At 51.8% G+C, this 23,924-nt stretch overlaps 1 protein-coding gene across 1 annotated transcript; it reads right to left on the reverse strand.

The window, feature by feature from the left end:
• Positions 1–4,126: 4,126 nt before the first annotated feature.
• On the reverse strand, positions 4,127–10,509 carry LOC142257776 (kinetochore protein Spc25-like). The gene is made up of 7 exons (XM_075329967.1): positions 10,432–10,509; positions 10,116–10,291; positions 7,569–7,634; positions 7,063–7,209; positions 6,887–6,991; positions 6,546–6,644; positions 4,127–4,325 (listed from the first exon to the last, which is right to left on the reverse strand). Exons 2-7 carry the CDS (start codon positions 10,258–10,260, stop codon positions 4,195–4,197), a joined length of 693 nt encoding a protein of 230 aa, XP_075186082.1. The 5' UTR covers positions 10,261–10,291; positions 10,432–10,509; the 3' UTR covers positions 4,127–4,194.
• Between the last annotated feature and the right edge of the window lie 13,415 nt (positions 10,510–23,924).

Genomic DNA, 23,924 nt, shown 5'->3' on the forward strand with positions numbered 1-23,924 from the left:
AAGGTCAGTCACACCCCCTGAGGCGCCTCATGCACTTCCTAGGGAAGATGGTAGCAGCAATGGAGGCAGTTCCTTTTGCGCAGTTTCATCTGCGTCCACTTCAATGGGACATTCTCCGCAAATGGGACAGGAAGTCGACGTCCCTCGACAGGAACGTCTCCCTTTCTCGGGCAGCCAAGGCTTCCCTTCAGTGGTGGCTTCTCCCCACTTCTCTGTCGAAGGGGAAATCCTTCCTGCCCCCATCCTGGGCTGTGGTCACGACGGACGCGAGCCTGTCAGGGTGGGGAGCGGTCTTTCTCCACCACAGGGCTCAGGGTACTTGGACTCAGCCAGAGTCCTCCCTTCAGATCAATGTTCTGGAGATAAGGGCAGTGTATCTTGCCCTAAAGGCGTTCCAGCCGTGGCTGGAAGACAAACAGATCCGAATTCAGTCAGACAACTCCACAGCGGTGGCATACATCAACCACCAAGGCGGAACACGCAGTCGGCAAGCCTTCCAGGAAGTCCGGCGGATTTTGATGTGGGTGGAAGCCACGGCCTCCACCATATCCGCAGTTCACATCCCGGGCGTAGAAAACTGGGAAGCAGACTTTCTCAGTCGCCAGGGCATGGACGCAGGGGAATGGTCCCTTCACCCGGACGTGTTTCAGGAGATCTGTTGCCGCTGGGGGGAGGCCGGACGTCGACCTAATGGCGTCCCGGCACAACAACAAGGTCCCGACATTCATGGCACGGTCTCAAGTTCACAGAGCTCTGGCGGCAGACACCTTAGTTCAGGATTGGTCGCAGTTTCAACTCCCTTATGTGTTTCCTCCTCTGGCACTGTTGCCCAGAGTGTTACGCAAGATCAGGTCCGACTGCCGACACGCCATCCTCGTCGCTCCAGACTGGCCGAGGAGGTCGTGGTACCCGGATCTGTGGCATCTCACGGTGGGCCAACCGTGGGCACTACCAGACCGACCAGACTTGCTGTCTCAAGGGCCGTTTTTCCATCTGAAATCTGCGGCCCTCAACCTGACTGTGTGGCCATTGAGTCCTGGATCCTAGCGTCTTCAGGGTTATCTCAAGAGGTCATTGCCACTATGAGACAGGCTAGGAAACCAACGTCCGCCAAGATCTACCACAGGACGTGGAGGATATTCTTATCTTGGTGCTCTGATCAGGGTTTTTCTCCCTGGCCATTTGCCTTGCCCACTTTTCTTTCCTTCCTTCAATCCGGATTGGAAAAAGGTTTGTCGCTCGGCTCCCTTAAGGGACAAGTCTCAGCGCTCTGTGTTTTTTCAGAAGCGCCTAGCCAGACTTCCACAGGTACGCACGTTCCTGCAGGGGGTTTGTCACATAGTCCCTCCTTACAAGCGGCCGTTAGAACCCTGGGATCTGAACAGGGTGCTGATGGCTCTTCAGAAACCACCTTTCGAGCCAATGAAGGATATTTCTCTCTCACGCCTTTCCCAGAAAGTGGTCTTCCTAGTAGCAGTCACATCACTTCGGAGAGTGTCTGAGCTAGCAGCGCTGTCATGCAAAGCCCCTTTCCTGGTGTTTCCCCAGGACAAGGTGGTTCTGCGTCCGGTTCCGGAATTTCTCCCTAAGGTGGTATCCCCCTTTCATCTCAATCAGGATATTTCCTTACCCTCTTTTTGTCCTCATCCAGTTCACCAATGTGAAAGGGATTTGCACTTGTTAGATCTGGTGAGAGCACTCAGACTCTACATTTCTCGTACGGCGCCCCTGCGCCGCTCGGATGCACTCTTTGTCCTTGTCGCTGGCCAGCGTAAAGGTTCACAGGCTTCCAAATCAACCCTGGCTCGGTGGATCAAGGAACCAATTCTCGAAGCTTACCGATCTTCTGGGCTTCCGGTTCCCTCAGGGCTGAAGGCCCATTCTACCAGAGCCGTGGGTGTGTCCTGGGCTTTGCAGCACCAGGCTACGGCTCAGCAGGTGTGTCAGGCAGCTACCTGGTCGAGCCTGCACACTTTCACGAAACACTATCAGGTGCATACCTATGCTTCGGCAGATGCCAGCCTAGGTAGGCGAGTCCTTCAGGCGGCGGTTGCCCACCTGTAGGAAGAGGCCGTTTTACGGCTCTATTACGAGGTTTTACTTTACCCACCCAGGGACTGCTTTTGGACGTCCCAATTGTCTGGGTCTCCCAATGGAGCGACAAAGAAGAAGGGAATTTTGTTTACTTACCGTAAATTCCTTTTCTTCTAGCTCCAATTGGGAGACCCAGCACCCGCCCCTGTTCCCTTCGGGCTGTTGTTCTTTGTGTACACATGTTGTTCATGTTGAATGGTTTCAGTTCTCCGAAATTCCTTCGGATTGAATTTACTTTAAACCAATTTATAACTTTTCCTCCTTCCTTCTTTTGCACCAAAACTGAGGAGCCCGTGATGCACGGGGGGATGTATAGGCAGAAGGGGAGGGGCTTTACACTTTTAAGTGTAATACTTTGTGTGGCCTCCGGAGGCAGAAGCTATACACCCAATTGTCTGGGTCTCCCAATTGGAGCTAGAAGAAAAGGAATTTACGGTAAGTAAACAAAATTCCCTTCTTTTCTGATACCAGCCAAGGTACAGCAGGCACCCGAGGGCTGATGTTATTAGGGTGGGAAAGGGCATGGTTATTTGGCCCTTTCCAGCCTAACAATAGCAGCCAACAGCCGCCCCAGAAGTGGCGCTTCTATAAGATCACCAATTCTGACACTGGACCCAACTCTTCCCGATTGCCCTGGTGTGGTGGCAGAGTAATGAGGTTAATGGCAGCCTAAAGCAGCCACTATGCCCTACGTTAGTGATGGGGGGGGGGTGAGAAATATTTTAGACACTTGCTTGCACTAATTTGTAAGTGAAAAGAAATAACCAGACAAAAAAAAAACAAAAAAAAACAAACAATAAAACCACACCTTTATTTGAAATATAGTAAAAAGCCCCTCTTTCGCCACTTTAATAACTCCCAAACACCCCTCCAGGTCCAACGTAATCCACACTGGATCCAACAACGATTCAGCTCTGCTACATCTGTCCTGTCACAGTACACGGCCATAGAGCATGACTGCCGGAGAGACCAGAGACAGACATGCCAAAATCACTCCAGCATTGATGGTGTCATTCTGGAACGGAGCTGGTAAGCTGTGTTTGATGACAAAACCGCACGTAAAACGCATCAGTGTTATAGCATGTGTTTTTCCTTGCGGTTTTCATCCCCTCAGTGATTTCAATGGGTGACAAAAACCTGCAAAGAATAAAACGTGCTGCTGCTTTGTCACATACTTTTGTAAAAAAATACACTGACAAATAAACTGCAACGTGCTCACAGAGAATGTGACTTCTCATAGACTTTGCTGGGAAATCAAATCAGAAAGTTCTGACAACACTTCACCAAAAGAAAAGACGCAACAAAAAAAACGCAGAGTGTGCATGTAGCCTAAAGATCCTTTATGATATGTTAATGACTAGTCCCAAGGGCGTTACATCCCCCGACTAGCCGCCCTCTTAGCATGTTAGTACACCCACATAAATGCGGGGCACTTCATCATGTGTATTAGACCTCTGTGCAGCTGGGGCGCATACACCCGGCTTCATACTGCGCATGACCGGAGGTACACTGCATTCAGATCAGCCCACAGGCACCCGCAGCACTGAATAGCATGTTGTTACACCCCTGGCGGTGGATGAGACACCCTCACGCCTAGGCCATAAGTATATAATAAATGATCTTTAAAAAACACTTTTTCTAAAGATACTGTATACATTAGCATAGATAAAAGTGACGGTTAGGCAGGGATTAGCAATATGCACCCACAACTACTTGTGGTCCCGGATGCATATTGCACCTGACAGGTTCCCTTTAAGGTCATCATGAGCTCAGGGTTAAAAGGGAATCTGTCAGCAGGATTTTACTACCTCATCTAACAGCAGCATGATAAAGGCAAAGAGATCCTGAATCCAACAATGTATCCCTTAGATTACAGGCTGCAGCCGATCTCACACAATAGAATGAAAAGATTGTACAGTCAGTGAGGTGTCAATCACAGGAGGGGGCTGCTGGACTGCTGTGCGGGTGACTAGTCCAGTAATGATAATCACCAGGTAATAAAACCCATCATCATGCAACACACACACACGGCTGCAAAGAAAGTGACATTTATTATAACACTAGAGATATATACATAGATACAGACACAGGACACAGACATTATTTCACTTGTGTGCACAAAGCAGCAAAGGATTTGCGCAGGTTGGCGAGCAGTGCTGAGAAGTTCTTGGTTTCTTGCACTTTCCTCTGGTATTCGGCTATGCAGTCCAGCGGAGGGTCACAGTCCGACACTGCAGGGAGGATAAAGGGACGGAATTACTACAGGCGTCAGCTAGATGGGCAGATGGTGACCCCCTGATACTACTGTGTTTTTCCAAAAATAAGCCTTCCCCCCTAAAATAGGCCCTAGGAAGGATTTTCAGCATTTTCGGAGCAAGGTTTAAATATAAGCCCTCCCCCGAAAATAAGCCCTAGTCCCGGATCAATAATAAAGTGTCCGTGCAGCTAAAAAAGTTACAGATACTGCAGGACACTTCATTATAGACAGCGGCACCCAGCAATTACACGCCGGCAAAAACCTGAGAGGCAGTGCAGTGCAGCGCAATGAACAGGACCTGCGGCCAGACACATGACTTACTCTCATCATTCCCTGATGTGTGCGATCGGCTGTGTGTGCGCCTGCAGCACCTACCGGAGGTCACAGGAGGACCTGGGAGCCACACAGATGTCCGGGTCTGGTGAGTATGAGTCTCCTGGGAAGAGTGAGTGAGTCTTGCTTTTTTGGGGGGGGGTGAGAGTGGGGGGGGGGCATTGAAAAAGATTACCGCACCCGCTGTAACAAAATGCAGCAAACCGCACGCGGTTTGCTGCAGTTTTACCGTGGTATTGCTGCGTGCAGGTTGGTACATGTGTTTTATTGAAAGAACAGGAAGAACAGGAAGAACAGGAAGAACAGGAAGAACAGGAAGAACAGGAAGAACAGGAAGAACAGGAAGAACAGGAAGAACAAAGAGACAGATCGCTGAATTTCTCACGGTCAGCAGTGAGTTCATATTACCACCCGTGGGAAATGCCCTGTGGTTACCTCTGCTGTCTCGCTGCGAGGCTGAATTCAGCAGTGTCAGTCGCGGCTGGATGCCAGCATCGCAGGAAGTGGATTATGTTGGAGCTTTGTTTGAGGAGGGGTTAATAAAACGGGTGAACGAGGCTTGTTTGTGTTTTATTTAAAATAAAGGATTTTTCGGTGTGTTGCTTCACTTTACTTACAGGTTGATAATGTCAGCTGTTTCATAGACACTGCCATGATCAAGCCTGGACCTAATGGCCGCGATCCACCGCCATTAACTCCTTATTACCTGGATCGCCACGGCATCTAAAAGAGCCGGGGACACTCCAGTACTGCCACATAATGGATGCGACACACCCGGGGCAGCTGCGGCTGATATTCTCAGCTGCAGGAGGGAGGCGGGGGACATTAACCCTGCCCCTCGCCCTCCCCAGCCTGAGAATACCGGGCCGCCGCTGTGTGTTTACCTTGGCTGGACGGTAAAAATACAGCGGAGCCCACGTGTTTTTTTTTCTATATTTCCATTTGATTTGTATGTGTATTCTATATGTCTGTGTGTGAGTGCGATCTGTGTGTATTCTATGTCTGTGATCTGTGTGTGTTTACTCTCTGCTCCGCTTCCTCTTCCTGTCATAATGACATCACTTCCCTGCAAAACCGCAGACAGCGATGTACATTACCGCAGGTAAACCGCCAAATACCGGAGGGAATAACACAGGAAAACGCAATGACCCGCGCAGAATTTGCTGCCTGCGTTATTCCCTGCGGGATTTCACGATTACATTACAGTCAATTGAGTAAAATCCCGCAGAGACGTGTAGAAAAGAAGTGACATGCAATTGTTTTTGCTGCAGGAATCCTGCAGCAAAACATGCAGCTGTCAAAATCCGCCTAGTGCGCACAGGATTTTTTTTCCCATAGGTTTTGCTTGCGATTCACTGCAGAGATGTTATGAACATTTTCTGCAGCAAAACCGCAGGAAATCCGCGGCAAAATCCGGTAAGTGCACACAGTGTCAAGGGAGGAATTTGCGTTGAAGACTGCTAATGGAGTCCTCATTTGGGATATCCAGAGACGATGCCATATTAGCTGTATATCAGTGCCAATATATATCAATGTATATAAGACAAAGAACACAGACATGCTCTCTTTTCAGCCAGCATCAGAGTTTGTAGCTTCACATTTTGGCTTCATGATCTTTGATTAACTCCTTCATGACTATACAACTTTGAATTATATTATAAGTCTATGCGGTGGCTACATAGGCAGACAGATAATTATATAACTACATCTACATTTTGATTAGTTATATACACACAGATATTCTTATTACGTTTAAACAAAAAAGCTATTGCTCAGGTGACCTCCCCAAAAGTGGAGTGAAAGGTGAAGAGAAGTCCCCCGGCTTCTGCTCCCGCTCCTGGTGAGCGACGATGCGACTTACACTGATATTCCCCGTCCTCGTTGAAGTATATGACGCAGGAGAACGGCTCCTCCAGGTCTCTGGGGTTAATACATCTAAAGACAAACTGCAGCCGGTCACCTGGGAAGAGAAGACGGCGGCCGGTTACATCTCCACAGATTTCGCCTTCGTCCCTCCATTGCTACAGCGAACTCGCAAGTTAAAAACTGGAAAGTTTGGAGACGTCAGCGCCGGCCGCATCTACCGGAGGAATCCTTCAAATATCTGCAGAGCACTCTCGTCTTGGATCCTGAAAGCTCAGAGCCGATGACACCGGCCCCCAACAATCCTCAGACCCCCCCCCCCCCACCGTCCGCACTCACCCCGCAGCTTCCGGATCTCCAGCCCCATACGCTCCTTGAATAACACGGCCGATTGCTGCAGCTGCTTCAGCTTCTCCTTATTCGCCGTCCGATTTGCCAAAACAACTACAAGAGAGGACAACACCCATCATCCACCGGCCGCACGTCACCCCGGGGAGCGCTCGGGCGGCACTTACGTTCCTTCTTGTGGGCGACTTCCTCCCGCAGTTTGCGGATCTGATCGGACAGGTCAGCGCTCAGCCGCTCATTCTCCCTGATCTTGCCGATCTCCCGCAGGACGTCCTCCTGCTTCTCCTCAATGCGCCGGTTCTGGCTCTCAATCTCTGCGGACGCAACAAGAGGACGGTGTCAGCAAAGAAAGCGGCAGCAACAAGAGCGCCCCGAGGAAAGGGGGCAAGAGCGCCCGGGGGACGAGGGGGGGCAGCTGCAACAAGAGCGCCCCAGAAGTTATCAGGACCTGGCCCCACGGGCACATTTACCAGATTATCAGAATACTAAGTATAATCTGGACCTGGTGCTGGATTATCAGACGCTCAGAATTTAGACCTTTTGTTGGATATTGGCACATACTGCCAGAATATTAAATATTCAGGATTATTGAGATTATACAATATTATGGACTTTTCTCAGAATTACCCGGACTAATCTGGATTATTTAATGTCCCGGATTATCGCTCCTTACCTGCCCGAAGCTCCAGGACTTTGTCAATCATTCTCTCTCCTTCTCTGTGTTTTGCAGTTAGGGAATCTGGAGAAAACAGGAAATGTTACCGGCTCCACACCCTGCGCCACTCTCCTCCCCATGCCCTGCGCCACTCCACTGTGCATCACTCTCCCCTCTCTATGCCCCTCGCACCCTGTGCCACTCTCCTCCCCGTGCCCTATGCCACTCCACTGTGCATCACTCTCCCCTCTCTATGCCCCTCGCACCCTGTGCCACTCTCCTCCCCGTGCCCTATGCCACTCCACTGTGCATCACTCTCCCCTCTCTATGCCCCTTGCACCCTGTGCCACTCTCCTCCCCGTGCCCTATGCCACCATCTACAATACTCTCCCCTCCCTGCACCACTCAACCTGCTCCACGCTCCTGCTCTTTACGCTTCCCTCTGCGCCCCCTCGCTCTCCCCCCATACACACACTCCCCCTTCTGTGCCCACCCCCCCACGCTCTCCCTTCTGCGCCCACCCCCCCACGCTCTCCCTTCTGCGCCCACCCCCCCCACGCTCTCCCTTCTGCGCCCACCCCCCCCACGCTCTCCCTTCTGCGCCCCCCCCCTCACGCTCTCCCTTCTGCGCCCTCCCCCCTCACGCTCTCCCTTCTGCGCCCTCCCCCCTCACGCTCTCCCTTCTGCGCCCTCCCCCCTCACGCTCTCCCTTCTGCGCCCTCCCCCCTCACGCTCTCCCTTCTGCGCCCTCCCCCCTCACGCTCTCCCTTCTGCGCCCTCCCCCCTCACGCTCTCCCTTCTGCGCCCTCCCCCCTCACGCTCTCCCTTCTGCGCCCTCCCCCCTCACGCTCTCCCTTCTGCGCCCTCCCCCCTCACGCTCTCCCTTCTGCGCCCTCCCCCCTCACGCTCTCCCTTCTGCGCCCTCCCCCCTCACGCTCTCCCTTCTGCGCCCTCCCCCCTCACGCTCTCCCTTCTGCGCCCTCCCCCCTCACGCTCTCCCTTCTGTGCCCTCCCCCCTCACGCTCTCCCTTCTGCGCCCTCCCCCCTCACGCTCTCCCTTCTGCGCCCTCCCCCCTCACGCTCTCCCTTCTGTGCCCTCCCCCCTCACGCTCTCCCTTCTGCGCCCTCCCCCCTCACGCTCTCCCTTCTGCGCCCTCCCCCCTCACGCTCTCCCTTCTGCGCCCTCCCCCCTCACGCTCTCCCTTCTGCGCCCTCCCCCCTCACGCTCTCCCTTCTGCGCCCTCCCCCCTCACGCTCTCCCTTCTGCGCCCTCCCCCCTCACGCTCTCCCTTCTGCGCCCTCCCCCCTCACGCTCTCCCTTCTGCGCCCTCCCCCCTCACGCTCTCCCTTCTGCGCCCTCCCCCCTCACGCTCTCCCTTCTGCGCCCTCCCCCCTCACGCTCTCCCTTCTGCGCCCTCCCCCCTCACGCTCTCCCTTCTGCGCCCTCCCCCCTCACGCTCTCCCTTCTGCGCCCTCCCCCCTCACGCTCTCCCTTCTGCGCCCTCCCCCCTCACGCTCTCCCTTCTGCGCCCTCCCCCCTCACGCTCTCCCTTCTGCGCCCTCCCCCCTCACGCTCTCCCTTCTGCGCCCCCCCCCCCTCACGCTCTCCCTTCTGCGCCCCCCCCCTCACGCTCTCCCTACTGCGCCCCCTCCCCTCACGCTCTCCCTTCTGCTCCCCTCCCCTCACGCTCTCCCTTCTGCTCCCCTCCCCTCACGCTCTCCCTTCTGCTCCCCTCCCCTCACGCTCTCCCTTCTGCTCCCCTCCCCTCACGCTCTCCCTTCTGCTCCCCTCCCCTCACGCTCTCCCTTCTGCTCCCCTCCCCTCACGCTCTCCCTTCTGCTCCCCTCCCCTCACGCTCTCCCTACTGCACCCCCCCCCTCACGCTCTCCCTACTGCACCCCCCCCCCTCACGCTCTCCCTTCTGCTCCCCTCCCCTCACGCTCTCCCTACTGCGCCCCCCCCCTCACGCTCTCCCTACTGCGCCCCCCCCCTCACGCTCTCCCTACTGCACCCCCCCCCTCACGCTCTCCCTTCTGCTCCCCTCCCCTCACGCTCTCCCTTCTGCTCCCCTCCCCTCACGCTCTCCCTTCTGCTCCCCTCCCCTCACGCTCTCCCTTCTGCTCCCCTCCCCTCACGCTCTCCCTTCTGCTCCCCTCCCCTCACGCTCTCCCTTCTGCTCCCCTCCCCTCACGCTCTCCCTTCTGCTCCCCTCCCCTCACGCTCTCCCTTCTGCTCCCCTCCCCTCACGCTCTCCCTACTGCACCCCCCCCCCCCTCACGCTCTCCCTACTGCACCCCCCCCCTCACGCTCTCCCTTCTGCTCCCCTCCCCTCACGCTCTCCCTTCTGCTCCCCTCCCCTCACGCTCTCCCTTCTGCTCCCCTCCCCTCACGCTCTCCCTTCTGCTCCCCTCCCCTCACGCTCTCCATACTGCGCCCCCCCCTCACGCTCTCCCTTCTGCTCCCCTCCCCTCACGCTCTCCCTTCTGCCCCCCCTCTCCCTGCTGCGCCCCCCCCCCTCATCCCCTCCCCTCTTCTCCGCGCCCCGCCCCCGCGGATCCCCTCACCGGTCACGTTCCGCAGCGCCTCCCGGTACGAGTCCCGGATTTCCTGTGGAGACGGCTCCTCGCTGCTCGGACTGATGAACCGGGTGCGGAAATCCTGCATAATGGCGTAGAGGCCGTTATCGTCGTCCATCCTGGCGGTGGCCATGTCTTCCGCCGGACTCGCACCGTTATCTGCACTGAACGGGGAGAAACGAAAAGTTGGAAACATCAGAAACCCCGGAACCTCCCGGAGGCGGGTCCCCAGCGTGCACCAAAGCCCCCACATTACCACATAGCCCCTCCCTCCATGGCGCCCGCAGCTGCGACCATCACTCACCGGCAGCCCCGGTATATAAGGAACGTGAGTGCACCGCCCACCGGATTCGAATATTGCCGCGCGGCTCATGCCGTGACGTCATTCAGCCCAATCAATACACCGCCGACTGCGCACGCGTGCTAATGAGCGCCGGGCGCCTCCGCCATCTTTGTTGTGGGCAGAGTGCCCCGTTACCTGAGCTCCCTCTTGTGTACGGGAGCCGGAGGTCGGGATTCTCCTCGGTTTCTCGGTCTTTATTGTTGTAATTCAGGAATAGACTGAAGATCAGCCACTGATCTTTCTCTGTGCAGCTAGAGAGGACGGATCCAGATGTACGGAGGCCCCCAGGTGACATCCCGGCTGTTCTCACCCATAAGGCTATGTTCACACTTTGCAGTGGTTCTGCAGCGTTTTTTTTCAGTCTCTCTATCAGGACTATTTCATTACAAGCTGCAGTTTTCATCACTTTCAGCTTCTTCCCTCCAATAAAATCAGTAACTCTGATTTTATGTTTTTCTTCAGTTTCAGCGTTCACCGTATGGGACAAATATTCAATTATCTCAGACTGGGAAGAGGAAAGACTCATTCATCCGAGGAGTCCGGCTTCAGATAAAACGAGCCGCCATGTGGCTCTACGACTGTACGTTACACAGCGGTCAGCAGCAGACGACGCGTCCCGGTGACGTAACTCGCCTCCATTATGGTCTAAGTGAATTGTGGGAAAACTCATCTGCTTTATCAGGCTATGTTCACACGCGGCGTTTTTACAGCATTTTTTTTGCACTTCTGTGATGGCCGGGCCAAGTTCAGACCCGCGGGGGTCCAAAAGTACCTGAGAGCCGTCGGGATTCACCTGGATCCAGCCCTCAGGGAATAAAAAATAAATCAAGCGCGCTATACTTTACCAGTCTCCGGCTACAACAGCACCCATTGCTCCGCCTTCTACTTCAGAGGCCGCTCATTAGCCTCATGCATATTCACTGCTTTCCACGCCCACCAGCATTGGTGATTGGTTGCAGTCAGAGACACCCCCAGCCTGTGTGACAATGTCTGCCTGCAACCAATCACAGAACCGGTCTGCAGGTCTATCGTACACTAAAAATGACGTAAGGTCCCCCCTATGTTATAATACCCAGCTCAGATAAAGCCTATGGCTACAGGCTGCAGCCCCCAGCCGTGCACTTATCTTGACTGTGTATCAAAATAAGTGGAACTGCATGGTGTTTTATTTAAAAAAAAAACAAAAAAAAAAAAAAACAAAAACAGTGCGGTCCCCCCTAATTTTGATACCTAGCCAAACTGGGGACTGGTATTCTCAGACTGGGGATACCCATGTATATTGAGCGCCCCCCCCCCCCAGCCTAAAAATATCAGCATGCAGCCACCCAGGATTGTGGCATCCATTGGCTGTGACAGTCCCAGCACTCTACCTGGCTCTTCCCTCCCAACTGCTCTGGTGCGGTGACAATCAGGTCACAGCTGCCACTAAGCCCTAGATAAATAATGTCAGGCGTCTATGAGACACCAACATCACTGATCTGTAAGTGAAAATAAACACATACACCGAAAATATAAAAACCCCACCCTCTTTCACCACTTTATTAACCCCCAAAACACCCCTGCAGGTACGGACGTAATCCACACAAGGCATCGTCGGGGGACTGCAAAATTCTCCCCATCGCTAGCAAATCCAGTGATGGGGAGAGAAATATCTCTGACACCAGAAATCCATTGGACGGGTCACTTATGCTCTGGGACACAACTGTAGAAGAAACAGAAAAATCAATACATTTCATAAACAAGAATAAATTTAATGGAAAATTCTCTAATTTTCACGACACTGCATACGAGCCGTGGCATTTAACAGAGGACGCATAACTTTATCATGGCCGCGCGGTACATTTGGGGGGCCTTTAGCATTTTTCCTGTCCTCTAGCACAGATACCACCGAGTTGAAATCCCCCCCAATTATTAGATTAAAATGGGCATGTTCTAAAATTTTGGCCTCAAGTCGTTGAAAGAATGATTTGTTGTTTTCGTTCGGGGCATAAATATTAAAGATTTTATAAATTCCTCCAGGTATCTCCACTGAGATCATCTGAACCCTACCTTCCGTGTCTGCATATGTTTCCAGGACTTGATGTTGTAATCTCCTACTTACTAATGTAATAACCCCTGCTTTCCTTTTAACTGAAGATGACCCGTAGACTCCTCCAACCCACAATTTCCCCATCCTCTGCATGTCTGAACCTTCCAGATGAGTTTCCTGAAGGAGCGCAATGTCCGGTTTGAGGCGATTAAGGTGGCGTAATATCTTAATTCTTTTTTGGGGGGAACGTAACCCCTTAACATTCCAGGTGACTATTCTCATAAAGTGCATGTAATAAATGGAAATCCTGCCTTTCGTTTACCATGTTTTTGCTGCCCTCCTTTGCCAAAAAAAAATTCAACCAATTAGACAATTGAACATAGTGCTCACTTGCAATAACGAGAGTAGTAGTAATAATAATAACTCTGTGTAAAATCTTTGCTACTTCACTTGAATCCAAAATCCCCAAACATTTCAAACATCTCCCTCCCCTCCCCCCCCAACTATACCATAATACTCAGACTTCACTTTTTTCTGATCATCTTCCAAGCTCAGTCAACCTTATACTTGTATAGCATTTCACCAATATAAAGGAGTGTCCCACCTACAAAGAAAGAGAGAAGGAAGAAAAAAAAAAAAAAAAAAAAAAAAAAAGGTTCTCTTTCCTTTCCTCCGCCTCAGATTTCTTGAACTTTTTCCACTGCGGCTTCTCCAGCCTAAATCAAAAACAGGTGTCCCACCTTGAACTTTACACATCCGACATTTGTCTATTTGTCTCAGGTTCCCTTAAGTTCCTTGTTTTGTTGTCTCCGGTCCTTCGGGGAAGCTGTAGCGAGCTTCACAGAGCTCCCTTTGGTCACTCTCTGGTTCGGTGAGTCGTTGCGCCCTTGTCCTGGAGAATTCCTGAGGTCACGAGGACTGTTGATCCGCTCAATAAAGGCCTCTGCCTCCTTTGGACTTGAGAAAGAATTGTAGGATCCATCCTGATGTCTGATAATCAACGTTGCCGGGTACTTTAACTGGAAGCGTATATTTCTCTTAAATAAGGCAGAGCATATGTATGAGAATGCCCTCCGCTGCCGTGTGACCTCCGCAGAAAAATCCTCGAAGAGCAAGATGCGCGAGCCTTTCACCTCCAAGGGATGTTTCAATTTCTTGTATGCCTGTAATATTTCCTGTTTATCGGAGAAGTCCAAGTATTTCATTATGACTTGTCTTGGGCGTCTGTTATTTTCACTCTCATCACCTCTCCTTGGCGGACCAATGCGGTGCACCCTTTCCACTTTTCTCCTTCCTGCTACTCCCAGGGTTGTAGGAATAGTGGATTCACACAATGTACGTAGCTCACCAACCGGGTATGTTTCAGGCAGGCCGACAATGCGCAAATTGCTTCTTCTGGAGCGGTTCTCCAGATCGTCCACACGGTCCCTCAGGATCAGATTCTCCTTGGCCAGACGCATGACTGTAGTGTGGTCAGAGCTGAAGTCCTCCTCTAACGTCGACATTTTGGTTTCCATAACCGCAACCTGTTCCACCGTCTCATCAAGTTGGTTCTGTATGGCACTGAGAGCTTTTGCTATTGATGCTTTAATTGTAGCGGAGATGTCAGGTAGCAAACGATTGGCGACTTCATCAGCCAGACGCTTATAATCCATACCCTCCACTGTTTTGAATACATCCGGGGTCCCCGTGGAATCCTCCATCTCCATCTGATGAGTATTCTCAGGTGACCGAGGGACACTTAATTCTGTATGGGCAGTCACAATCTTTTTTTCACACTGTACGCTGGATGTATGAGGATTTTGTGTTTTGGAGCTGCTACGCAGCAGGTATCTTTCCATCAAATAGTGAATGAAGGGACGCAAGTTTTGACACTGATTTAGTGTGGGTTGTCAGACAAATCTTGATTCTGCTCCCCCTTTTGTTTATTCTTACTTTCACCCCTTTCTCCCCCCTGCCAGAGTTATATGAATTCTCACTGTCCTGAAACTTTGCAGGGATGTATGTTTAAACTTCCCTCCTTCAGCTTCTTTCACTTTCTCCAGAGCTTTGCACTGATTCTGTATGCCTAGAGATTTAGCACCTGCTTGTTAAGCACAGGTCTGGACAAGATGGGGGAAGGGCCCAGGGATTCCCGGCGTTTTAACTCTGCTCTTTGCAGAACTTGTCAGTAGCGTTGTTTGCAGCTGATATCTTATCAGGACTCCAGGAGATTTATTATTCTGCTGCCGGTTAACTGTTTAGTGCTGGGGGAGTGAGTGCAAGGTAAGCTGTGTCCTGCTCTCTGTGTACAGATCTGATGTTAGTGCAGGGCAGGCTCCGGCGCCATCTTTATCACGCTGCCAGATCTTGAGAGGGAGGGGGAGAGCGAAGTTCACCGCGCTGTTTCAAGTGATTATCTCCACGGCTCCCCATGAACATCCCTGCATTCAGCAACTTCACTCACCGATGGTATGGAGCGGGGGAGGCTGGTGGGATGTCCGGTATATATGTCAGAGCTGCAGGGAATGACAGAGCTCAGGCGTCCTGTGTCCTACATGATCAGCGCAGGAGCCGGAAGTCGGTATGGCTTCTTGGGGAGCGGGGGAAATAAAAAAAAAAAATTCCAGCTCAGAATATGACGATGCAAAATCAAATAAAATTTAAGCAAAATATAGATTTTGTGTAAAAGTAACAAAGCATAAAAAAAAAACCCAATTCTAATATGGCTGTAATCATAGTGACCCGGGGAATAAATCTGTCCGATCACAAATACCGCACAAAAATAAAAACCACTATTCCTGCACAACCGTCTATAGTTCTTCATTCTGCCCCCCAGACATCAGGATAAGCCTCGGCTCACATTTATCCTGCGCTCTCTGCTGAGCACTTACATTGGGGTTTCCGTGTGCTGGAGCCACTCACCATAATGAGGCAGATGGAGACACTTTGGACCACGTCTGGTCTATTTTTCGGCGATGTCTCATCATTTTGGACGTCTCTTTAGAGCACAAATGTGGACGACCGCAGCTCTGTGCACGCATAAAAAGATGGACAACAGCGAAGCAGACGCCAAACAGAGGCCAAGGTGTCTCCATCAGTCTCAGGGTGAGAGGTTCCACTGGGGGTTCCGCCTAAATCACATTTTTGGGGGGATTTACATGAAAACACTGATGTAAGTGCTCAGCGTAGAACACGAGAATGTGATCCCAGGCCTTATACTGAAAGCGATCAAAGCATGTTACCGATAAAACCCCAATGTATTCTGCACAAACCCAGCCCCCACTCAGGTCCATCATCTGTCACTGGGAATATCGGGGGTCCCGCATTTTTGGAAGAACAAAGGCTCTGGAAAAGTGATATGGCCCCCACTACCCAAATAAAGTCCAGTGACCTCTGCACTCCCAAATCTAAACGCCCCCCACCCTCTGAACCCCCTGTGCCTAAACCCCAGTAAGCGGCCATGTTTGTGGCATAATTGTAGTCGGGAGAGGGCACTTTATTAACGGGGTGCGTGATGTCAGAAGCTGATCACAATATATGGGGCACTACAATATATGGGGTACAATGTATGGAGGAGCTTCAATATATGGGGGCACAATGTATTGGGAAGTTCAATATATAAGGGCGCTACAATATATGGGGTGCAATGTATAGTATATGGGGGCATAAAGTATGGAGGCACTACAATATATGGGGGGGTGCTGCAATATATGGGGGCACAATGCTTGGTCACTATACTGGCATACTTCTAATTCTCTAGTAAAAATGCAGCGTGGAAGCTACAAAACACTCACTGCACCCCTAGATGAATTCCTTACACAGCAACATTCCCACTATGGGGGTCACTGACCAGATGTGAGGTATCAGTAAGCTCGGAAGTAGGTAAACTATGCGATCCACCTTGTAAAAGTGAAAAATTTGGGGCTAAAGCAGCATTTTAGAGTTTAATATATATATATATATATATATATATATATATATATATATATATATATATTAATTTACAAAAAAAAGTTCTCATTCCACCCTGCATTAATCCCTGTGTAGCATGTGAAGGGTTAACAAATTTCCTGACAGCAGATTTGATGTATTTGAGGGGTGCGGATTTTAAACCGGTGTCACTTTTGGGGAGTTTCCAGTATAAGGGCCCCTCAGTGTCCATTGAAATCTGAATAGGTCCCTAAAGAGTCAGGTTTCTTTTGTTTGGGGGATGGGAAATGTGATTTTGCGCAGCACGACCAACTGGTTTAAAAGATAGAAAAATTGAAAGCTGCTAATTTGTAAAACGCGCCGATATTTCTAGGAAACCGCCAAAATTTACCATGAAAAGTAAAATGTGTCACAGAAAGCGACCTCCGAATCACTGGGATCCGATGAAGAGGTTCAGAATTATTGCCTCAGTGACGCTGGTCAATGTCAGATTGGGCTCAGTGCTTAAAGGGAACCTGACAGGTGCAATCTACATCCGGGACCACGAGCAGCTCTGTGCATATTGCTAGTCCCTGCCTAACCGTCCCTGTATACACACTTGCGAGTCTCGCATCACATCACCTGGCACGGCCGCGCACTCTCCAGACAGGAGCGGGCCGGCTGCATGTATTTCTATGCAGCTGAGACGCTCCTGTCTGGAGAGCATCAGGCTGTGTCGGGTGATGCGATGCAAGACTTGCATGAGATACACATGAGTCACTCACAAGTGTGACTCCGGCCATAGATAAAGAAATGTATAGAAAAAGTATTTCTAAGGCTATGTGCGCACGCTGCAGTTTTTTTTTTTTTCACACCAACCGCAACCGAAACTGCACGTTGTGACAGAGTTTAGTAATGTAAAAAAAAAAAACAAAAAAAAACCCAGTAATGATGATGATGCGTTTTTCACACGTTTGTTAGTTTGTTTTGTTATTTTTAAGGAGAAACAAAATATGATAGTATAGAATAATGGATATATAGCTAGAATAGATAGTATATATACAGAATACATAGAAAGACATAACAGAATAGCTTGATAGAGGGATAGCCAGCTTGACTAGCTGTTTAATTTTTATTTTTTTGGGGGGGGGGGGTTTAAAGAAGAAAAAAACAAAACAAAACACCCCCGCCCACCCTTTTTTTTCCAATATCCAGCGCAGGAACAGCAGCAGCTGCAACCTTTAGCTGTACCTTGGCTGGTTACGAAAAATTGAGAGAATCCCACGCATATAGTTTTATTTATTTTTTCTAAATCAAATAATTGACATAGGGTCCCCCTATTTCTTTGTCGCTCCATTGGGAGACCCAGACAATTGGGTGTATAGCTTCTGCCTCCGGAGGCCACACAAAGTATTACACATAAAAGTGTAAAGCCCCTCCCCTTCTGCCTATACACCCCCCGTGCCTCACGGGCTCCTCAGTTTTTATGCTTTGTGCGAAGGAGGCACACATGCACGCATAGCTCCACATCTTAGTCAGCAGCAGCTGCTGACTATGTCGGATGGAAGAAAAGAGGGCCCATAACAGGGCCCCCAGCATGCTCCCTTCTCACCCCACTCTGGTCGGCGGTGTTGTTAAGGTTGAGGTACCCATTGCGGGTACATAGGCAGGAGCCACATGCTGTTTTCCTTCCCCATCCCTTAAGGGCTCTGGGTGAAGTGGGATCCTAATCGGTCTCCAGACACTGGGACCGTGCTCCCTCCGCAGCCCCTGGGGAATCTGCTGGACAGGAGCCGGGTATCGTCAGGGACAAGGCCCTGCTACTGTGAGGTACTCTGTGTCCCCTTGGGGGACCGCGCATGGAGCGCTTGTGCCATACACACTGCAGCACTGCTGGGTGTGTTAGTGCGCCGGGGACTACCACGCCGACCGCGCTTATTTGCCGGCCGCGCTTATAACTTTAGTCCCCGGCTTTTGCGGCCTAGTATCGCATATTCCCGCCCCCAGGCCTGCCAGTCAGGGGAAGGGCGGGACGCTGCACAGGACGTCAGCGCTGAGGGCTGGAGCATACTTTGTATCCTCCTCCCCCCTCACTCAGCACAGTGGGGCACCAGATTCCCGCACTTTCTAGGGCACGCCCACGGCCCCCTCCTCCCCACAGAACGCCAGCAGCCATTCCTGTCAGCACTTCTGACGCTGGAGAGGAGAGACAACACGGCTCTGGGAGGCCCAGGCAGGGAATCTGGTGATCACACAACCGCTTTGAGCGGCTGGTAAGCAGCACCTGAGGTGCTGGCCCCACTGAGTGCCGAAGTGTACATATATATATATATGCTTATATGCTATACATTTACACTGTACGGTCGCACTGTTGATTTTTGGCTATATACCCTCCTGGATTGTACTCAGAGGAGATAACAGCATGTCGTCCGCAAAAAGCAAGGGTGCCAAAGCACAGGCTTACTTTGCAACCTGTACCTCATGTGCGGCTATACTACCGGCAGGTTCCACCGACCCTCATTGTGTGCAATGCTCGGCCCCTGTGGCACTTACTCAGCCGGAGCCTCTGCTACTGGTGGCCCAAGTGGAACCACCTGCTACCACTGTCCAGGTGACAGGGACGGAGTTTGCAGTATTTGCTGACAAACTGTCTGAGAGTATGGATAAATGGTCTGCTAAGATACTAGAAGCCTTGCAGTCCAGACCGGTAACACAGGTCCCGGGCACTGTTGAATCATTGACCCCAGGCCCCCCTCAGTTGGAGCAACAAAGTGCTCCTGGGGTGACCCCTAGGTCCCAGGGTGAGGTCTCTGACACGGACCGCAGTCCCAGACCGCCTAAGCGGGCTCGCTGGGAAATTCCCTCGACTTCATCACACTGTTCAGGGTCTCAGCAGGAGGACTCTCTGGATGATGAAGCGGAGGTAGCAGATCAGGATTCTGATCCTGAGGCCGCTCTCAACCTAGATACACCTGAAGGTGACGCCATAGTGAATGACCTTATAGCGACCATCAATCAGGTGTTGGATATTTCTCCCCCAGCTCCTCCAATTGAGGAGTCAGCTTCTCAGCAGGAGAAATTCCGTTTCAGGTTTCCCAAGCGTACAATGAGTACGTTTCTGGATCACTCTGACTTCAGAGAGGCAGTCCAGAAACACCGAGCTTGTCCAGATAAGCGTTTTTCTAAGCGCCTTAAGGATACACGTTATCCCTTCCCCCCTGACGTTGTCAAGGGCTGGGCTCAGTGTCCCAAGGTGGATCCTCCAGTCTCCAGACTGGCGGCTAGATCCATAGTTGCAGTGGAAGATGGGGCTTCACTCAAAGATGCCACTGACAGACAGATGGAGCTCTGGTTGAAATCCATCTATGAAGCTATCGGCGCGTCTTTTGCTCCAGCATTCGCAGCCGTATGGGCACTCCAAGCTATCTCAGCTTGTCATGCGCAGATTAATGCAGTAACACGTACATCTGCCCCGCAAGTGGTGTCCTTAACCTCTCAGGCGTCGGCGTTTGCGTCCTACGCCATTAATGCTGTCCTGGACTCTGCGAGCCGTACGGCGGTAGCATCCGCCAATTCGGTGGCAGTCCGCAGGGCCATGTGGCTACGTGAATGGAAGGCAGACTCTGCTTCCAAAAAGTTCTTAACCGGTTTGCCATTTTCTGGCGAACGCCTGTTTGGTGAGCGATTGGATGAAATCATTAAACAATCCAAGGGAAAGGACTCATCCTTACCCCAGTCCAAACCAAACAGACCTCAACAACGGAAGGTACAATCGAGGTTTTGGTCCTTTCGGTCCGCGGGCAGGTCTCAATTCTCCTCGTCCAAAAGGCCTCAGAAGGATCAGAGGAACTCCGATTCATGGCGGTCTAAGTCACGTCCTAAAAAGACCGCCGGAGGAACCGCTCCCAAAGCGGCCTCCTCATGACTTTCGGCCTCCTCACACCGCATCCTCGGTCGGTGGCAGGCTCTCACGCTTTTGCGACGCCTGGCTGCCACAGGTAAAAGACCGTTGGGTGAGAGACATTCTGTCTCACGGTTACAGGATAGAGTTCAGCTCTCGTCCTCCGACTCGATTCTTCAGAACATCTCCGCCCCCCGAGCGAGCCGATGCTCTTCTTCAGGCGGTGTGCACTCTGAAGGCAGAAGGAGTGGTGATCCCTGTTCCTTTTCAGCAACAGGGTCACGGTTTTTACTCCAACTTGTTCGTGGTGCCGAAAAAGGACGGATCCTTCCGTCCCGTTCTGGACCTAAAACTGCTCAACAAACACGTAAAAACCAGGCGGTTCCGGATGGAATCGCTCCGCTCCGTCATCGCCTCAATGTCCCAAGGAGATTTCCTAGCATCAATCGACATCAAAGATGCTTATCTCCACGTACCGATTGCACCAGAGCATCAGCGCTTCCTGCGTTTCGCCATAGGGGACGAACACCTTCAGTTCGTGGCACTGCCTTTCGGCCTGGCGACAGCCCCACGGGTCTTCACCAAGGTCATGGCAACAGTAGTAGCAGTCCTACACTCTCAGGGACACTCGGTGATCCCTTACTTAGACGATCTGCTTGTCAAGGCACCCTCTCAAGTGGCATGCCAACACAGCCTGAACATTGCTCTGGAGACTCTCCAGAGTTTCGGGTGGATCATCAATTTTCCAAAGTCAAATCTGACACCGGCCCAATCACTGACATATCTTGGCATGGAGTTTCATACTCTCTCAGCGATAGTGAAGCTTCCGCTGGACAAACAGCGTTCACTACAGACAGGGGTGCAATCTCTCCTTCAAGGTCAGTCACACCCCCTGAGGCGCCTCATGCACTTCCTAGGGAAGATGGTAGCAGCAATGGAGGCAGTTCCTTTTGCGCAGTTTCATCTGCGTCCACTTCAATGGGACATTCTCCGCAAATGGGACAGGAAGTCGACGTCCCTCGACAGGAACGTCTCCCTTTCTCGGGCAGCCAAGGCTTCCCTTCAGTGGTGGCTTCTTCCCACTTCTCTGTCGAAGGGGAAATCCTTCCTGCCCCCATCCTGGGCTGTGGTCACGACGGACGCGAGCCTGTCAGGGTGGGGAGCGGTCTTTCTCCACCACAGGGCTCAGGGTACTTGGACTCAGCCAGAGTCCTCCCTTCAGATCAATGTTCTGGAGATAAGGGCAGTGTATCTTGCCCTAAAGGCGTTCCAGCCGTGGCTGGAAGGCAAGCAGATCCAAATTCAGTCGGACAACTCCACAGCGGTGGCATACATCAACCACCAAGGCGGAACACGCAGTCGGCAAGCCTTCCAGGAAGTCCGGCGGATTCTGCTATGGGTGGAAGCCACAGCCTCCACCATATCCGCAGTTCACATCCCGGGTGTAGAAAACTGGGAAGCAGACTTTCTCAGTCGCCAGGGCATGGACGCAGGGGAATGGTCCCTTCACCCGGACGTGTTTCAGGAGATCTGTTGCCGCTGGGGGGAGGCCGGACGTCGACCTAATGGCGTCCCGGCACAACAACAAGGTCCCGACATTCATGGCACGGTCTCAAGATCACAGAGCTCTGGCGGCAGACGCCTTAGTTCAGGATTGGTCGCAGTTTCAACTCCCTTATGTGTTTCCTCCTCTGGCACTGTTGCCCAGAGTGATACGCAAGATCAGGTCCGACTGCCGACACGCCATCCTCGTCGCTCCAGACTGGCCGAGGAGGTCGTGGTACCCGGATCTGTGGCATCTCACGGTGGGCCAACCGTGGGCACTACCAGACCGACCAGACTTACTGTCTCAAGGGCCGTTTTTCCATCTGAAATCTGCGGCCCTCAACCTGACTGTGTGGCCATTGAGTCCTGGATCCTAGCGTCTTCAGGGTTATCTCAAGAGGTCATTGCCACTATGAGACAGGCTAGGAAACCAACGTCCGCCAAGATCTACCACAGGACGTGGAGGATATTCTTATCTTGGTGCTCTGATCAGGGTTTTTCTCCCTGGCCATTTGCCTTGCCCACTTTTCTTTCCTTCCTTCAATCCGGATTGGAAAAAGGTTTGTCGCTCGGCTCCCTTAAGGGACAAGTCTCAGCGCTCTCTGTGTTTTTTCAGAAGCGCCTAGCCAGACTTCCACAGGTACGCACGTTCCTGCAGGGGGTTTGTAACATAGTCCCTCCTTACAAGCGGCCGTTAGAACCCTGGGATCTGAACAGGGTGCTGATGGCTCTTCAGAAACCACCTTTCGAGCCAATGAAGGATATTTCTCTCTCACGCCTTTCCCAGAAAGTGGTCTTCCTAGTAGCAGTCACATCACTTCGGAGAGTGTCTGAGCTAGCAGCGCTGTCATGCAAAGCCCCTTTCCTGGTGTTTCCCCAGGACAACGTGGTTCTGCGTCCGGTTCCGGAATTTCTCCCTAAGGTGGTATCCCCCTTTCATCTCAATCAGGATATCTCCTTACCCTCTTTTTGTCCTCATCCAGTTCACCAATGTGAAAGGGATTTGCACTTGTTAGATCTGGTGAGAGCACTCAGACTCTACATTTCTCGTACGGCGCCCCTGCGCCGCTCGGATGCACTCTTTGTCCTTGTCGCTGGCCAGCGTAAAGGGTCACAGGCTTCCAAATCAACCCTGGCTCGGTGGATCAAGGAACCAATTCTCGAAGCTTACCGATCTTCTGGGCTTCCGGTTCCCTCAGGGCTGAAGGCCCATTCTACCAGAGCCGTGGGTGCGTCCTGGGCATTACGGCACCAGGCTACGGCTCAGCAGGTGTGTCAGGCAGCTACCTGGTCGAGCCTGCACACTTTCACGAAACACTAGCAGGTGCATACCTATGCTTCGGCAGATGCCAGCCTAGGTAGGCGAGTCCTTCAGGCGGCGGTTGCCCACCTGTAGGAAGAGGCCGTTTTACGGCTCTATTACGAGGTTTTACTTTACCCACCCAGGGACAGCTTTTGGACGTCCCAATTGTCTGGGTCTCCCAATGGAGCGACAAAGAAGAAGGGAATTTTGTTTACTTACCGTAAATTCCTTTTCTTCTAGCTCCAATTGGGAGACCCAGCACCCGCCCCTGTTCCCTTCGGGCTGTTGTTCTTTGTGTACACATGTTGTTCATGTTGAATGGTTTCAGTTCTCCGAAATTCCTTCGGATTGAATTTACTTTAAACCAATTTATAACTTTTCCTCCTTCCTGCTTTTGCACCAAAACTGAGGAGCCCGTGATGCACGGGGGGGTGTATAGGCAGAAGGGGAGGGGCTTTACACTTTTAAGTGTAATACTTTGTGTGGCCTCTGGAGGCAGAAGCTATACACCCAATTGTCTGGGTCTCCCAATTGGAGCTAGAAGAAAAGGAATTTACGGTAAGTAAACAAAATTCCCTTCTTTTCTGATACCAGCCAAGGTACAGCAGGCAACCGAGGGCTGATGTTATTAGGGTGGGAAAGGGCATGGTTATTTGGCCCTTTCCAGCCTAACAATAGCAGCCAACAGCCGCCCCAGAAGTGGCGCTTCTATAAGATCACCAATTCTGACGCTGGACCCAACTCTTCCCGATTGCCCTGGTGTGGTGGCAGAGTAATGAGGTTAA

This window comes from Anomaloglossus baeobatrachus, chromosome 12 (genome assembly GCF_048569485.1).
Source record: "Anomaloglossus baeobatrachus isolate aAnoBae1 chromosome 12, aAnoBae1.hap1, whole genome shotgun sequence".
In the NCBI taxonomy this organism is placed as follows: Eukaryota; Metazoa; Chordata; class Amphibia; order Anura; family Aromobatidae; genus Anomaloglossus; species Anomaloglossus baeobatrachus.